At 38.9% G+C, this 18254-nt stretch overlaps 1 protein-coding gene across 4 annotated transcripts in view; it reads left to right on the top strand.

The window, feature by feature from the left end:
* The window catches only part of LOC127661125 (protein FAM135A-like), a 28097-nt gene extending 11722 nt beyond the window's left edge, over positions 1–16375 (top strand). Inside the window, exons 4-22 of one of the 4 annotated variants that reach the window (XM_052151702.1) lie at positions 2100–2179; positions 3852–3991; positions 4121–4191; positions 4328–4501; positions 4709–4835; positions 5973–6126; positions 7455–7532; positions 8221–8270; positions 8413–8571; positions 9371–9444; positions 9539–9693; positions 10186–11935; positions 13222–13382; positions 13504–13595; positions 13716–13813; positions 14108–14259; positions 14340–14450; positions 14534–14647; positions 15207–16375. In XM_052151702.1, coding sequence (XP_052007662.1) covers positions 2100–2179; positions 3852–3991; positions 4121–4191; positions 4328–4501; positions 4709–4835; positions 5973–6126; positions 7455–7532; positions 8221–8270; positions 8413–8571; positions 9371–9444; positions 9539–9693; positions 10186–11935; positions 13222–13382; positions 13504–13595; positions 13716–13813; positions 14108–14259; positions 14340–14450; positions 14534–14647; positions 15207–15412 — 3946 coding nt within the window. In that variant the 3' untranslated portion in view covers positions 15413–16375. Of the gene's footprint in view, positions 1–2099; positions 2180–3851; positions 3992–4120; positions 4192–4327; positions 4502–4708; positions 4836–5972; positions 6127–7454; positions 7533–8220; positions 8271–8409; positions 8572–9370; positions 9445–9538; positions 9694–10185; positions 11936–13221; positions 13383–13503; positions 13596–13715; positions 13814–14107; positions 14260–14339; positions 14451–14533; positions 14648–15206 lie in introns of all 4 variants that reach the window. The other 3 variants (XM_052151701.1, XM_052151704.1, XM_052151703.1) reach the window with 3 other exon arrangements.
* The last annotated feature ends 1879 nt before the right edge of the window (positions 16376–18254 follow it).

Below are 18254 nucleotides of genomic sequence, written 5' to 3'. Positions count from 1 at the left end.
TGCTAGGCAGTTACCATAGTGATACTAATGAAGTCTCCTTGCCATCCTGATTGAAATAAGTCAACCCGGAAGTCTCTATGTTTTTGTGATGCAGAGATATGTGATTTTTTACTCGGTTGCTAGGGTAACCCCATCTGGTTGCTAGGCAGATACCATAGTGATACTAATCAAGTGTCCTTGCCATCCTTATTGAAATAAGTCAACCCGGAAGTCTGTACGTTTTTCTGATGCAGAGATATGTGATTTGTTACTCGGTTGCTAGGGTAAGCCCATCTGGTTGCTAGGCAGTTACCATAGTGATACTAATGAAGTCTCCTTGCCATCCTGATTGAAGTAAGTCAACCCGGAAGTCTCTATGTTTTTGTGATGCAGAGATATGTGATTTGTTACTCGGTTGCTAGGGTAAGCCCATCTGGTTGCTAGGCAGTTACCATAGTGATACTAATGAAGTGTCCTTGCCATCCTGATTGAAATAAGTCAACCCGGAAGTCTCTACGTTTTTCTGATGCAGAGATATGTGATTTGTTACTCGGTTGCTAGGGTAACCCCATCTGGTTGCTAGGCAGTTAACATAGTGATACTTATCAAGTCTCCTTGCCATCCTGATTGAAATAAATCAACCCAGAAGTCTCTCTGATTTTCTGGTGCAGAGATATAGTTACTGCTAAACGGTTGCTAGGGTACTCTGTGTAGTTGCTAGGGAGTGGCTTGGCAGCTGCCAATCATGAATCTCCAAAGGCTGCTTGTCAGTATGAATGATATAAACCAACTCCCATGCCTCTGTGACATTCAGAATGGAAGATATCCCTCTATGGATTTTGGTTGTTAAGGTGCTCGACAATGGTTGCTAGGGAGGGGCTAGGAAGTGTTGAAGTGATGCATGATTGGCTGTTTGCTGTCCCGAGTCAAACGAGACCACCCTTGTGTTTCTATGACACTTCTATCCGGAGATATCCCTTTGATCTTTTTCAATAGAAGTCTATGGGACTTGTTGCTAAGGTGCTCTTAATGGTTGCTAGGGCGTGGCTTGATAGCTTCACAATGATCCAGAGAGACTGATTGGTCGTCTGAGTAAAATGAGCCCACCCCCTCGTCTCTATGACACTGTGATCCAGAGCTATGTTCAATACAAATCCCTATGCCTTTTCATTTCATGGGCCGTCCTACACCATTATAAGTCAATTGGGGCATTTTTGGGCAGCTCCTGCCCCCAGGGTGCAACTTTTACCCCATATTGAGGTATGCTCTTACAGAGCCTGCCAGCCTCTTCAAATGTGGCAAATCACACGTTTCTACTGAAATCCTCGCTTGGAGCTGTGACGCGTCAAAGTTTGTGTCAATGTTAAGTCTATGGGATTTTTCGGCCGCTTTTTTGCCCCTGGGGCAAATACCGTACCCCGATCGCTTATAAAAGTCATAGCACACGTGTCCTCAATAGGCCGTTCGATTTGACACCTCATTCGTGGGTCTACGCCAAACGGTGCGGGACGAGTTAGGTGCCGAAGTTTTGTTAAGAGATATAAAAATAAAAATAAAAATAAAAATAATAAGTATGTGAGATTACAATAGTGATGCTTTGCAAGCACCACTAATAACTAAGCCATCTGAAAAGTGTTGTGATATAGTGTTCTTGGCTCAGTTACAGATGGTTAAGTGGCAGTTTATGTGGTTTTGTGTTGCAATAGGAGAAAGGTGCCTTGAATTGTTCCTGTGGCAAGGTAAGGGCATCTGCTGCCTGCCAGGAACAATTCCAGGCACCTTTTTAAATAATCCTGCGTTTTGTGTCTAGTGAACTGCAGTTTGTTGTGTATGACATGTACGTCTCCTTTGCCTCTCCTCTGCTCGCTAGAAGTCTGCCTTACATAGTTCGTTCACTTTACTGTTATTCAAGGCCTCAATCAATTAGGGTCGTTCAAATAGGATAGTGACTCTGCTCATAAAAGAAGATCCATTAGTGTGTGTGTGTGTGTGTGTGTGTGAGAGAGAGAGATACAGAGGGAGAGGGTCATAAATTACATGTTTAGTAGTTTTCTCATTGAATTGTTGTGCTTTTTATGGAATAGTTTTTCTAAAGGTTGTTTTCCTGGTTGTGTTGACAGGTTTTATCAGATCCGAGCCAGTATGAAAGTGCCGCCACGGGTCCCACAGAGGGTGGAAGCCAGTCTGCTGCATCCCGCAGGTGATCACACACAAACACTTTAAATGAACATTCTATGCCGTGGAAGATGTTTTTTACCCAGGGGCTGCCCTGTAATATGCAAAAAATGTAATATGCTAAACACTGTATTTGTAATTTATAAAAGATAAATATTGTTTTCGAAATATTGTATATTTTTGTTTTATCAGTTTTACCTGTCCAAAGGTTTCTTCAGGCTGTATATTTCATAGGAACACTGTTAAGCTGCGTGTTTTAACACCTTTGAGGTTTAAAACTTCAATTTCTCACATGCTATAGCCCTCGGCTCTTAAAATTATACATCAACATTGCTGCGTGTTTTCCTCCGGGCCTGCAATGATTGACACAGTGGGTATAAGGAATATTTTATTTTACTCTAACAGACTCTGTGTATGTGTTGGAGTGTGTAATGTTTTACACCCTGGGGGTGAAATGTGATGAGAAGCATCATTATTCAGCCAGTGATTTCTAAAAAAATTTTTTTCTTATTCCTATTTCATCTCAACACTAACACTTATGTTTCCTTGGTAACCAAGTACACTACCTTTTCATTAAACTTTATTATGATGTTTGAAACATTGAAAATTATTGAATGGAATATTGCTAGTGAAACTGATGGAAATTGAGGGATAATCAAATTTGCGGGGGGAAAATTATGTGAATAATTTTTAATAATATTTACTGAAATTTTTATATTTTAAGATTGAAAGTTTATGACACAGGTAAAAAAAAAATAAAGCTAAAATGCATAAATTATTAAAGCGTTAAAAAAAATTGAAAAGTTTCCATTTAATGAACATATTATTTTTTTCATATTATATCAAATTTGTGGTAGAATTGAACTACTGTGACAACCACAACATTTTAAAGGGATAGTTCTGATTCACCAATAAATAAAAATTCTCATAATTTACTCATCCTCATGCCATCCCTGATCTGTGTCTTTTTATGCTTTTTTTTTGGACCTTCAAAGTTCTGGTCACCATTCATTTGCATTGTATGGACCTACAGAGCTGAGATGTTCTTCTAAAAATCTTAGTTTGTGTACACATCTGTTATGTCATGAGGATGAGGGTTTTCATTTTTAGGTGAACTATTTGTTTAAATTATGTTTTTGGGGCCTTTTTTTAGCCATTGTTTTGTGCTTGAAAACCATTTTATGTACATGCTCAAAAGGTGTCTGGTTTGAGACCCAGTAGATTTCATCTTGATTCATCAAGGATCTCTAAGAAAGTTCTGTGTTTTTCCATTGATAGATGAATGTTCTAATAAAACTGCAGTTGTCCCTTTTGGAGAGCAAAAATTACTCAGCAGAAAAGGCACTCTCAGCCCCCCTCTGTGACTGCTTCGTGTGAGGTGTTATGTTTTGGTTTTATGGAATTACAAGACATTTAGTAATTATCAAGATCTGTTTAAAAGCCTTCTGATGACTAAATGTGGTTCAGTGAGATCCCCACATATAAAGAAACAGAAACGTGAACATGGTTTTTATAATGGAAAAGTTCACCCAGAAATGAAAATTCTGTGATAATTTACTTGGCCTGAATGATTTTTCAAACCTGTACGGCTTTCTTTCTTTCTTCCGTGGAACACAAAAGGAGGTCTTTAGAGAGATCTTTACACAGCTTTTTTCCATACAATGAAAGTAAATGGGTAAATGTGTGTTTTCTCTCAGGTTCGGATTTGGCTTTCCCAGCGACAGTTCAAGATGATGTGATCTGCAGCAAAACCTTTCAGATCCTTTACAAAAACGAGGAGATTGTGGTCAACGATGCCCTCGTATTCAAAGTGATGATGCTGCTAGACGCAAATAAGGTCAGATAATTAAGAGAATCCATGAGAGAATGCGTCTCATGGTTCAAATAACAAACACTGAATGAGATCAGGGAATCGTGTCTGCCTACATCACAGGTGACTGAGTTTAAGATGTATTGTTCCCTTCAGGTGAAAGAGTCCTTAAATGAAATGGACTTTCAGCTGTCTTTGGACCTGTTCTTCACTGATGGCGACTTTTCGTATGTAGAAATATAACTGAACAATTGTGGTGTGGCAATAATAGCTATTTTGAGTGTTGCTTGCTAATGCAATTGTTTGTCATTTTGTAAAATTCACTTGATTTAAAACTCAGTGTTTGCTTTTACAAACCATCAGGCCTGAGGACTCCAGTTCTCTCCAGAGCATTAGCAGTCGGACACTGCGTTTGCACTTTAGCCTCCACAGAGGCATCCACCAGCACGTCAACGTCATGTTTGACTACTTCCATCTGTCTGTCATCTCTGCCACTATCCATGCCTCGCTGGTGGCACTGCATCAACCTCTAATCAGGTCATCAGGACACGTATTAGTAATTGTCATTTTGTAGTATGCTACAAGGGAAGAAATAAGCTTCTTAGTTACATGTTTGTCTAGGTGTGGAGAGTAGTTTTATATTAAATGGTTTAACAAGACATTATTATTTATAATGATTTACCTTATTTTGATGGCTGTTGAAGTGTTTATGTGGTTTATTTGACTCCGTATTTGTCCCCTCAGTTTTCCACGGTCTGTGAAAAGCACCTGGCTGAACCGTAATGCTCCGACACAGACTAAAGACTCTCTCATCCCCACACTGGAGTCTGTGGTGTACGGCAGCAGCTACGTCAAACAGCTGTCCCCAGATGTAAGAATACACACACGCACATCAACTTTTAATATGCTTTTGAGATCAAAAGTTAGGGCGGATTCTTCACTTTTATTTCAGTTTTAATCTAAAAGTTAAAAATACCTAGCTGATTTAGCATTTTCCATAGCAAGGTACACAGGCAGTGATTTGCTCTCATATCAGTGATAGCTTTAAGGCTTGCCAAAAATACACCACCATTATGTAACTGAACAGCTTGAGCTAATACTTTAACTGAGATTGTGTTTTGCATTACAGTAGTTCTCATGAGAGTTCAGTCACATTAAAATTATTGTTCACCCAAAAATGAAAATTCACTCATCATTTACTCACCCTCATGCCATACCAGATGTGTATGACTTTCTTTCATCTGCTGAACACAAACAAAGATTTTTAGAAGAATATCTCAGCTCCAAAAGCATTTTAATTACTGAAGAGGTTACTTTGAAACAAATATATATAAAATGTTTTTGTTTTGGTAAATCAGCATAAATAGAAGCAAAAATATATTTCCAATTAAAATTATGTTGGCTATATAGTCATGTCATCTTGGACTTATGCTGACATCTAGTGGTGTGGATGTAGCATAATTTATATGCGATTCTTTTCAGTTACAGATGTCAATGTAAAAAATCTATATTCACAGTAAGTCATGATTAACTAAATCCATAAGTACAAATGTCCAATAACAATGTGGTTACTGAGATTTAGTGAGTAATATTCAGCTGGTCACGTGATCTTAACTTGGCAACACTCATGAGGGGACCATCTACATGTAGAATCACCTTTTATTGGGTTAATGATGTGACTGGAGTCTTTATCTCTTGTGGGTGGTCATGATTTTACACATGGGTTTCAAAATTGCAATTAATTTATTTAAAGAGCATAGCTTTTTTTTTTTTTAACAAGGAACAAATTACAGATTTCCCCTTTTAGTTACTGCTGCTCACACACTATTCAGTGATGCATGAAGAGTTTTGTTTTTTGGGAGGGGGGGTGATTTACATTTAATGAGAATTGGGAGCAAAATTTTTTAACTTTATTTGTCAATGCAAAAAATCTTAAGACAAAAAATAAGATGGTCCTGCTGTTCACACATTATTATGTGATGCTTCAAGACTTTCTCATGGTTTGCAGGGAAAAACCTTCCTGGTATCGGATCAGTGCCTACAGCACGCCATCAGCCTGCACCAGACCATGTGTGCCAGCCTCCTTCGAGCATATCAGGGCCTGTTCTGCTACTTAACCACCATAACCAAGAACCTGCCCTCCTGTCAGCTTATGGAGCTAGGTATGCAATCCATAAGAGCTGGAAAACAATACAAATTTGATTTCCAAACAGAGTTTGGATTCTGGAATTATTTTAAAAGTTTACACGCATTACACTGCACCTTATTTTTGAACTGTTAAGAGCATTTAGGGTGCTAATTGTCATGTTTTAGGTTTTTAGTTTTCATTTACTTTGACATTGTTACAGAAATTTGTTAATATTTCAGATAAGCTCTATTTTGGCTCTGTTAAATGGTTGATTTTGATTTTTATGCCTAGTTTAGCAACAGTGCTTCAGTATATGTCTGTTTATATGTATGTGTCATGATATTTATGTTGTTTTTTTATGTGCATGGGATCATTTGCTTTCACACATTAATGTTTTGTATCTCATATGTTTTATCTCAACCTCATTGAATACTGACTTTGACACACTAACTTGGACTTGGCCTATAGTAATGCAAATACTCACTTGTGAATAACTGTTCAATTAGCCGCTCTTATCTGGATTTTTAAGAAATAGTTTGCACAAAAGTGAAAATTCTGCCATCTACTCGCCTTCATTTCATTCCAAACACTTATGATTGTCTTCTGTGGAACAGAAAAGGTCAAGTATAGCAGAATGTTCACACTGCTCTTTTCTATAGAAATACAGTGAATGGGGACGTGTGCTGTTGAGCTCTAAAAGAAGCTTAAAATGAGTCCATACGACTTGTGTTCTATATGCCAAGTCTTCTGAAGCCATACAATATTAATGCAAACTTAAATTTCACTCTGTTCCTCATAAAGCTATTGTATGACTTCAGAAGACTTGGGAAATAGCACACTAGCCACATGGATTAGCTTTATATTGCATTATTGTCATTTTGGAACCTTGATGGTACCAGTCATCATTCACTATCATTATATGGAAAGTAGCAGTGTAAGCATATTACCTGTCTCCTTTTGTGTTCCATAGAAGAACGTTTGCAACACATGAAGGTGAATCATTGATGACAGAATTTTTATTTTGGGTGAACTTAACCTTTTATTAGTTAATTGCGTGTTTCGAAATAGCCTTTTTACCTCATAGCTGTTCTATTGTACGCTTATGTCCTTTCGTATATGAATCAGCATGCCGATCCTTTTATCTCCTGTTTGTTAAAACTGGTGTTTAATACAAATTTTACTCCAGAACTTACACTGTTAACTCTCACTCACTCAGTCGAAGATAAAATACTCACCCCTGGCTGCCTTTTGACCTAGTGTATCCTGTGACTAAACTTGCATGTATATAAGGATTAACTCTAAGCTCAAACAGCAAAAGGTGAGATTGAAAGTTTTAAACGTGCCTATATGTGCCACCACTAGCCAAGCCCAGCATGCAGGTCCTTTATGAACGAGTTCTCAGAAGACCTTACCCTCCAGGCCAGAGGCACGTCTACATAGGTACGTCACTCCAAAACCGACCCTCCGCTCCACATGCCTCTTGCCTTCCATTTGTGTCTTCAAAAATTCTAATTTAAAATGAATATTATGTCCACATTTACTTACTCTCATGTTATTCCAAACCTGTATTAACTGTTTTTCTTCCATGAATCACAAAAGGAGACATTAGGCAGAAAATAAGGGTCTGAAAGCCTCGGTCACCAATCACTTTCACTGTAATCATTTCACTGCATTTAAAGTGAATGGTGACTTAGGCCTAAATTCTGTCTAACATCTCCTGTTTTGTTCCAGAGAAGAAAGCCATGTGAGGTTTGGAACAACATGAGGTTGAGTAAACAATGGTAACATTTTCATTTTTCATGCACTTTCCCTTTAAGCTCTTTATCTTTCTTCCGTTTCCCCTTACCTGGACGTTTGTCATTGGAAAGCGTCCTCCACTTAGGAAGCTCTTATCTTAGTTTAGTCTTACTTTCCTCTAGTAGTATCTCATATCTAAGGCTGACTTGGGATCAGTCGGATTGCTTGAACAGTGCTGGTTCTCTGTCCTACTTCCTGTGCTGTTCCTCTGGCATCCTCTCATGTGTTAGAATCAAGGACTCTTCAGACAGACCCTTCTTTCTCATTCACTCCATACTGATTTTGTAAGATTAACATTTTCAGCTCACTGCTGTTTTTTTCCCTTTTGTAGAAGAACTTGATGTGGAGGCACGACTTAATGAGCTTTGTGAACAAGTCAAGGTGTGTTATAAGTGTTTGTATTGTACTGGTCAAAGTGGTAGCTGTCCATCTTAAAAATGTTGTTTGATAGTTGTTACTTTGCTTTGCTGGTGCCCCCTGGTGGCTAATATGCGCTTGCTTGTGCGTGTGTGATATTTAGCAGCAGAGGGAAGAGAGCCCAGATGAGCTAGCTGAACTGGTGAACATGAACTTTGCACAGCTGTGCTCTCTCCTCATGGCACTGTGGGGCAATTTCCTGGAAGTGGTGTCGCTTAATGACCGTGTCTCTGCACTGCTGGCCCAGGAGCACCACACACTGCGGGTAAGTTCTGAGATTGTTTCCAGGACCTCTCACAATTCACTGCTATATGCATGTAACTTGTCCCACAACCTTTACTATGAACATGAATGATACCTCAAACTATTCTACTTGTTTAAGATCGTATTGTATTGATGTTTTGATACTTTTGAAGTAATCTGATTTATGATTTTCACCAGGTGAACAATAAAACTGGTGGAAAAAACCCTTTGACTAACACTGAAGGAGACATGTCTAAGAACCAAAATATCATATACTATTGAGATTTGGGGGTGGGCTTTTTTGAGCCAATAAGGAACCACTTAACACACCCTAGCAACATCCTAACACAAAGCTAAAAACCACTCAGAACACCATAGCAATAGAGGTTGGAGAAAAAGTTGATTCACTGATGCATCAGTTGTTTTTACAGCCACTTTTTTAATAAAATAAAAGAAATAAAGTCAGTGTTTATAATTTTGTATGATGCCATTACTGCCACATCAAGGCTGTAACTACATCAACACCAGTGTGGATTTAGACAGTAATGACCTGCTGTCACAGGAAAACTTGGTTTAAGAAACATGATTTTGGTCAAAATGGGAAGTTAATGTGTATTAAAAAATAATCAATAATAAAAAAAATGAGATATATTAAGAATCAGATCGTGACCTCCAGAATTGGAATCAGATCATATCATGAGGTATCTAAAGATTGCCAGATTTCCCATACTTGGCAACCACACACTTTTTTTTTTTTTTTTTTTACAGCACTTAAATGTTTTTGCATTTTTGTTTCATGTTACATATATCCAATTTAATAGGTGCGAAGATTTGCAGAAGCTTTCTTTTGTCTTGAACACCCCAGACAGAGTGCACTGGCCTACCAGGAACAGCAGTAAGTCTTAAAATATCATTACTGTAATGTTTTATAGCAAAAAGAAGAAATGTAAATTATGACTTTTCATATTAACTTTTTTCTTTACTAAAAGTGCTCACAGTCACCAACAGATGACCACAGCTATCAAAAACTCTTCTTATTTCCTGTCCTTACCACCTCTTCCTGTTGAATGTGCTGACCTTGATGGAGATGTGAACTCCCTTCCAATCATCTTTGAGGATCGATATCTAGAGTCCATTACTGAAGGTATGTGTAGTGCAGCTTTTGGTTAAAAAAACAAGGCTTTGATATCTTACCATGATTGTATAAAATGCAAAAGGTGTGAATGAATTTGGACTGTTAAACAACTTTAAATCTAATTGGAGTTTTGTTACTTTTAGTCTACGTCAAGTGTGGTTTTGCTGTCAAGTGTTGTTTTAACTGGCTATAATGTAAACTAAAGGCTATTGGCTATATAAAAAGGGACTGCCTATGGACTGCCTAAACTTCTTGTTTAAATAGAAAATGTAAACAAAGGTAAGAAAAATGTGCTTATCAAACTGTTTAGTCTGGTCTGCACTTGGTGTGGTGTAATAGTTAAAGATCTGGTCTGGTAACCAATAGACTGATGGTTCAAACCATTGGGACAGTCCATTAGCTTCAGGAAGACTGACTCTGTAATATTTGTGCTGTAATTTACTTTGGATAAAAATATCTGTTAAATGACTACTTATTTACTATTTGGTCTTCACCCTGAAGATTGTGATGGTCCATGGCTTGGTCTCCACAATACTAGGAGTGGCTCTGTCTCCACTAAAGTAGACAAGTCCAGCTCAAAAGACTTCATTGCAAGTGGGGAAGGAGCCCTCGGTCCATACCCAAATAAGCAGCTAGCTGCTCTTGCCACTGCTTGGCCTGAACAAAATGAGCCTCCCCTCAAATCCAAAGCCAAATCCATTAAACTAAGGAAGAATTCCAAGACCGAAAATCCCAAGAAGCTGACCAGGCAGGGCTCTAAAGACTCTGTGGTCCTTACAGGCTTCAAGACCTTGAAAGTTCCTCAAAGTGAGCCGACCACCATGTCCAAAGAGGTTGACACTCAATACAATCAGAAAGATGAGTTAGCTGATGCAGTTCTATCTGCTGACCCCAGTGGTCAATTGGGATACAAGTGTGTCCTCCTGAATGAAACTATAAGCACCCATTTTGCTCACAATGCTAAAGACTGCAACACAATTTACAGCCAAGACAATGTCTGTATGCAGAGCGACAGCTTTTCTAATCTTTTGAGTTTGCAAGCTCTGGCGGGACCCCAGGCAGGTCCTGGAGTAGAAGCCACACAGAGCGCAGCTGTGCACAGAGTTGATTCGACACATCCGCCTTCTGGGCTTAGACATATCGATGTCAAGCCGAGTGACAAGGACCCCTACCAGGGCGACAAGGTCACCATTCTTTTACCATACCACACAAATCCGACCCCCAAGAGGGATGTTCCAGGGATCACACAGACCGATGTCTCTGAGTTCAAGAGTCGAGTTGGGGATGTTGGAGGTTGTGCGGCCGCTTTTAGGAGTGACTGTGTTCCTCCTGTTTCCTCCCGTCTTTCAGACTCAGGAATAGAGAGCGAGTCCAGCTCTGTGACACAGCTAGTCCCAGTTTCTCCATCTCCTTTATCCCTTACTGTGCTTGAGCCATCTTCTGAGCAGATTCAACAAAATACCCACCAGAGACCCGCTTTACTCAGCCCTGCCTCCAGAGGAACCGCTGCATTGGAGGCTATCAATCCAGAGAGCACCAGTGGTGTCAGCGGCGTACAGTCTTCCCTCACCTCCATCAACTCGCTCCCCTCGGATGATGAGGTAGAGACGGAGAATGTTAGTAGGAAGTCCAGCATCCTGGTGCAGGAACAGAGCCTCATTTTTTCTGGAGAATTTCAGAGCCTCCCATTATCCAGCTCTAGAATATTAGCTCAGCATAGAACCTCAACCTCAACTCCAGACAAGCAGACGGAATCTGCTGAGAGCGATCTTCCAGGCGGAGGTGGTCCATGTAGTGAGCCTCAGACTGCTGCCCAGTCCAGTACATCAGCCACCAGCAGCACTGATCTGGTGAAGAAAGGCTTTGTGGAGAACTACTTTGGCTCGCGCTCAAGCACTGATGTATCCGAGATCAGCCCATTAGAGAATGCTGCTGTAACGCTGGGAATCCAGACTTGCTCCAATGCTAATGATGAAGATGAGGAGGAGGAGCAGGAACATGAGATGATTGAGAACGGTTACTATGAGGAGACAGATGGGCCTGTTTATGTTAATGGACTTCCAGGGGAAGAAGAGAAGTGTGAGGATGGGGGAGCAGAGGGGAGGAGCATCCTTTATGAAAACTTGGGACTGGAACAGCTTCAGAAAACATGCGTTACCTCTGTCGGCCTGCAGACACGGCCTGCTGGACTAGCACCTACCAGCAATGATGTGTGCTGGTACACGAGTGCCCCCACTGCTCAGATGAAAGCGTGAGTTGTTTCTACTTCCACTTCCTAAATATGTCGTGCACAAGGAAAAGAACAAAGATTCTAAATGTTAAATTACTTAGTCAACATAAAATCAAAATTGACCCTATTTGCTTCCTTAATACATGTCTTATTGTGCACATTATTCCAAATAATGTTTGTTTTTTTGCTTTTGTTGTCTTCCTTAAAAACTTTAACTCTAAAATTACTTTCCTTTTTGCTGACACCACCTAGGTTAATTCTAGCAATAGACATTTAGGCATTGTTTTATGAGACTTTAGACTTCAAGCCTTTCTAAAATATTGCCAATATTTAACACAGTATCAAATACACAATATTCCATTTAATTCAATGCTGCCTAACATTAATTTATTAAAAGTTATTGCAATAATAATAGCAAACATTTATAGCTTTGAGAAAAAAACTAAAAACATATATAACTTGATATGCTCTGGGGTTATGCAAACACCCTGCAGCTCTTGCTTGTTTGCCCACTAAATTTAAGCAGGGTTGAGCCTGGTCAGTATTTGGATGGGAGACCTCTTGGTGAAATCTAAGATTGTTGTTGGAAGTGGTATAAGGGAGGCCAGCAGGGGGTGCTCAGTCTGTGTGGGCCTTAATGCCCCAGTGTAGTGACTGGAAACACTATACTGTAAAAAAAAATAGCACCATCTTTTGGGTGAGACGTTAAACCGAGTTCCTGACTCTCCGTGGTCATTAAAAATCCCAGGGCAGTTCTCGTAAAGAATAGGAGTGTAACACTGGTGTCCTGGCCAAATTCCCCCCATTTGCCCTTATCCATCATGGCCTCCTAATAATCTCCATCCCTGAATTGGCTACCACATTCTACTTTCCTCTCCACCAGTAGCTAGTGTGTGGTGGGCATTCTGGCACACTATGGCTGCCGTCGCATCATCCAGATAGATGCTGCCTAGAAACTTGATGTGCCTAGAAAAGTGCTATATAATTGTAATTAATTATTATTATTAAACTTGACCTTCAACTACCACATAGTAGTCTTCCACAATCGACTCGCATTCAGGTCTGGCTTCATTCTTATATGGAACGCCTCATGTAATGTAATAATCCAATCTCCTCCTGATGGATAAAATGAAGTCCTGCCCTACACGTACAGTAGTAGTATGGGTTGCAAATGCTGTTTCATGTTGACTTTAAACCATAATTCTGGCACATGTAAATATTTTTAAATGTTCCTTCTTTGTATGTTCTTCTAAAGCAAGATCAATCTTATTCCACTGTTCCATTGTTTGTGTTTTGTATATGTTTAGGTTTGTGCAAGCAAAAGAGGAGTTGAAGCTACTGAAGTTGCCAGGCTTCATGTACAGTGAGGTGACAGATTTGGCATCCACTGTACCTTATTTCAGTATGGATGAGGATGAAAGCTGTGATGAGGGCATACACCTTGTTGTATGTGTTCACGGCCTGGATGGTGAGCAGACACAGACATTTCCATATTATTTCTTCAATTCCTATATAATCTTGTTTGAATCCTCTGTTTTTTTTTTTTTTCTTTTTTTTTCTTGTAATAAAAACGCTCTTTATGTCTTCAGGTAATAGTGCAGATCTGCGGCTGGTGAAGACTTATCTTGAGCTCGGTTTACCTGGGGCACGCATAGACTTCCTAATGTCAGAGCGCAACCAGGTAACCTTGTAAATCTATCATATATGTATATAAAGACACTGCAGACTGCATTTAATAAGGGACAATTAAATGGCTTGAAAAAGTAAATAAGCAAAACATTTTCTTTTGTTATTATTCAAGAATGACACATTTGCAGATTTTGAGTCGATGACTGACAGACTTTTGGATGAAATAGTGCTGTACATACAAATCTACAATCTAACAGTTTCCAAGATAAGGTAAGACCCTTTTTCTCAAGCTCAGATAAATGAGGCTGTGCGTGCTTCACAAAATTATGCTTTGTGGGCTACATAGGGGGCACTTGGCACCATTTTGCTGCATAAAATATTAAATTGAACATACTATTGGCTTTTTGAATGGGAAAGTGAATGCCACAAGACTCTTTGCCATAGGAGAGAATGCCAAATTGCATAATTGATTCCTATGGCAAGCTTATTATGTTTTTAAACTTGTATCATAAATACAACTGTGATGTACTCCTAGCGTAACGGAATCACTGTTTTGTCTCTAAGTTTTGTGGGTCACTCTCTGGGAAATCTGATTGTGCGCTCAGTGTTGACGAGGCCCAGGTTTAAGTGTTTTCTCAGCAGACTGCACACGTTTCTATCTCTGTCTGGACCCCATCTTGGCACGCTGTACAACAGCTCTGCCCTCGTCAATACTGGTAACAACTGCTCATGACCTCAGCACATTTCTGAAGACAGTAATTCATGAACAGTCACTCATTCATTTTTACTTTGCCAGGGTTGTGGTTTATGCAGAAGTGGAAAAAATCTGGCTCTCTCCTGCAGCTGACCTGTCGAGACCACTCGGACCCGCGCCAGACTTTCCTCTATAAGCTGAGCAAAAAAGCAGGTAAGCGTAATGCCATTCTGATTCAGCAGGAGTTGATGCTAGGTTGGGTTACTTCGAACTCTGATGCTCACACTCTGTTTCAGGTCTTCAGTTCTTTAAGAATGTGGTGCTGGTGGGATCTCTGCAGGATCGATATGTGCCCTATCACTCTGCTCGAATTGAGATGTGCAAAACAGCCTTAAAGGACAAACAGACCGGTAAGTCTGATTTTATATTTCTTAAAGGAATAGTTTTCAAAAAGTGGAATTAAAATAATCCATTGGGCTTGTTTCTTTTTTCCCCAAGTCTTCTGATGCCATTCGATGGCTTTGTATGTGGAACAGAACAAAATTGTTGTGTTTAGATCATTTAGCCCAAGTAGAAAAGATGTTTAATTTCTGCACCACTAGTGTTACCTTACGGACTGCTAAAATAATGACTGTTTTCAAACCGATTTTCCCATTACTTCCATTGGTTGGCAATAGAACCGATAGTCCCACCCCAAACTTAACTCATTGGTTCAGCCAATGTTGCTTTGTCCGTCTGGTTGGGAGGCGCCAAAGAACACCTCTGTGTTTGCACTTTTCAGTGAAATTGTTTGATTATGGTTGTCACTGCACATTAATCTGAGATGGGAGAAAGTGTTTTAACACTGAAAAAACTACACACATCAAATTTAATGATGCTATTAACAATGTTTTTAACTTTTCTGCTTCTAACTAAATATCCCTCTTCTTTTGCTGGTTTATCTCTTGTCATCTACTCATGTGGTGTCAGGCCCAGTGTATGCTGAGATGATTGAGAATCTTCTACTCCCTGTGCTCCAGAACAAAGACTGTAACTTGGTGCGTTATGATGTCATCCATGCGCTGCCCAACACCGCCAACTCTCTGATTGGTCGGGCAGCCCACATCGCCGTCCTGGACTCTGAGATTTTCCTGGAAAAGTTCTTCCTGGTGGCAGGACTCAAGTTTTTTCAGTAGCCTGTTAGATCAGAAGAATCTGGAGCGAATACCTCACAGCAAATTGATTTTTGCCAAGGGTTTTTCTGATTTATTTTTTAAATATGCTCTTGGAGGTAAAGAAAAATATATCAGTATTATTTTTGGTAATGTCTTTGTTTCTATTTAGTCTGTTGTAAATTGGGAATTTATCATTAGTATTTTTCTACTACCATTTTTTTTTTAAGGTAAATTTTAATGTTTTATTCATTATTAAGAATGTCAAGCCTCCTTGTGGTATTTTTTTCAGTGTTATTTATGTATGATTTTTTTTTTTTTACCATTTTTGTTTAACAAATTCTAGTAAACTCTCTTATGCTAAACTGGAAATGTAGCTGCTAAAAAAATAAAAAAAAGAATGAAATATTTATTGGGGGGTAAAGATGCAGGTCTTCATGGTGAAAGCACCTTCACTTGAACATTCTGGCATCTACATTTGGCTTGCATACATTTTCTATCAAGAAATTGCCATTTGACTACACATTTTTTTACTACAATCCTTTTTTAATGCAATGTCAAAGGCTTCCTGAACATGGACAAACATGTGATTGTAGCTGAAATGAAGCAGCCTTGGACCGTTTGTTGGTTTTATATGGTGCCCATTGCATTTTCATGCACAATCTTTACCCAGCCTGGTGTTGGGCAGAGAACACAGCTTGGCATGTTAGCATTATAATTTTATTAAAGGGGATACAGGTAACTAATTAACTGGAGATGGGTGTGGGCTAGACAGTTAGTCAGTTTATACAGCACAAAAAAATCAGATCACATGGTTTTGGGAGAGTATTTATGTTTGGTTTCCTATTGAGGAGTTCAGTAACAGCTGTGTGCGAAAACAATTTAAATAAAACATTGAATTTACCTTGTTTTTGTTAAAATGGTTTTGTATCATGGACTTCACATTGAATTAAATGTATTTGCAATAAACATTTGTGTCATGTGTTTAATAAAAATGAGAAAGTCTTGTGGATAAAGTCTATCATTTAGTTTTAAAGGAAAGTTTGATACAAAGATTAATAATTAGAAATAAAAATAAGTATTATAAAAAATTATTTAAAGTACTTGATGTTCCATCCCGTATGTTGCTGTTTTTTTTAGTTGAACACAAACAGAATTTAAGAATCTTGATGCAGCTCTTTTCCTAAAATAGGAGTTCATAATAACCACAGCTGTCAAGATTATCAGTGAATAACAATTACATTTTATTTCTGTTCCTAACACAAAGAAAGCTATCGTATGACTTCAGAAGACTTGAAATATAGCGCAAAAGCCGTATGGACTACTTTTTATGGTTTTTTTTATTATTATTTTTATTTTTTTATGGAGCGTAACAGTCAAAATCAGCTGTCCTTGTATGGAAAACAGCTGTATAAAGATTCTTCAGAATTTCTCATTTTATTTTAAACCGAATCAATAACAGCATATGGGGTTTGGAACAACGTAATTAAATAATGACAGAATTAAAATTTTGAGGCGAACTGTTCCTTTGAATCATCATTAAAATATGTTGTTCCCTAGATGGCAGTGTTTACCAGATCTCGCACTGGGAGAACCATGGAAAATAAGAAGACTGTTCCTGTATTGAAAATAAGATGACCTGACTGATACTGTTTGTAGCACATGTAACTTTTGTTGTATATCAGAAGCTTCTATTTGTAGTTTTAAAACTAATGCAAAACCATATTGTGCCAAATAGCACCAAGATAATTTCCCTTAGACTTTACATATAATTATTGAATTGTAATTATTTGTGTAATGCAATGCTAAAGAAGATGCATCATCTTGCCAACCTTACATGAAATTATCCTCCGCTATGAAAAAATGTTCTTCCCTTTATTTAGCAATTTACATGTTTATCTGCATGCAGCTGATCGTTGGAATGCAGTGTTACCATGGAAACGTAAAGCAGCCTGTTGAATGAAAGTAGCATGTTGAGCAGCACCACCCCCAGTTCTCCAGACTCCCACTGTCAATTGCTGGACGCTGCTGTGGGATGATGTCATATTCTTTGGAAACAGAAGGGATGGTGAGAGATGTCCTGGCCAGAGAAAAAGAGTAGCCTTGAAGAGGGAGATCGAAGGTCAAATGAATCTGAATGTGATCACTACAGGGGTCAGCAGTTGAAGACAGCACATTCATTTTACTGGAGACTTTTGAAGGGTTAAAGTAGTCATTTGACAGCGGACACCTTTTGCACAGTGGATGGAGGGAATAATCCCTGATGGCCTGCCATGACCCCTAACAGCCTCTTAATCATCCCGCACACAAACACAAACAGCAAGGCTCTTCTCAAAACCCCAGTGAAGGCACTATGGAGATTTGTTGCTGGTATAGAAATCACTGTATTTTAATTGTGTTTTACTTACACTTCTCCAGGCTGTAATGGCTGATACTGCAATCTAGCATTCTTTGGTATCTGCTTGATTTTATTAATTAATTGTGCTGGGAATTCAACTGTTGTAATGATTGTCCTACTGAAATGATCAGATGTTTGTGCAGTTTATGATGGTATGATGGTGTCTCTGTTGCCCTGAATTAGTGTAATGTCAGACAGGTTAATCCAAATCTTGATCAATCTGTTTGTTATGGATTTAATCTGATTAAGGCAGGTTCAGTGATTTACTTGGTTTGCCCAAAACTGCTATAAGAAGAGGACACCACATAGAAGAATTCAACACAATGAGGAAAACCTTACATTTCCGCACAATTTGTATATGTATAATGCACTGGTACACACCTAGGAGTCAATTATTCAATTGAGATCTTCTTATTAGGTGTGCAGTTTTACACATTCATCAAAGCGCCATAAAATCGTGTTGCTCTG

Source organism: Xyrauchen texanus, chromosome 20 (assembly GCF_025860055.1).
Source record: "Xyrauchen texanus isolate HMW12.3.18 chromosome 20, RBS_HiC_50CHRs, whole genome shotgun sequence".
Lineage (NCBI taxonomy): Eukaryota > Metazoa > Chordata > Actinopteri > Cypriniformes > Catostomidae > Xyrauchen > Xyrauchen texanus.
The sequence above is the reverse complement of the archived record's forward strand: the minus strand, read 5'-3'. Positions and strand labels throughout refer to the sequence as shown.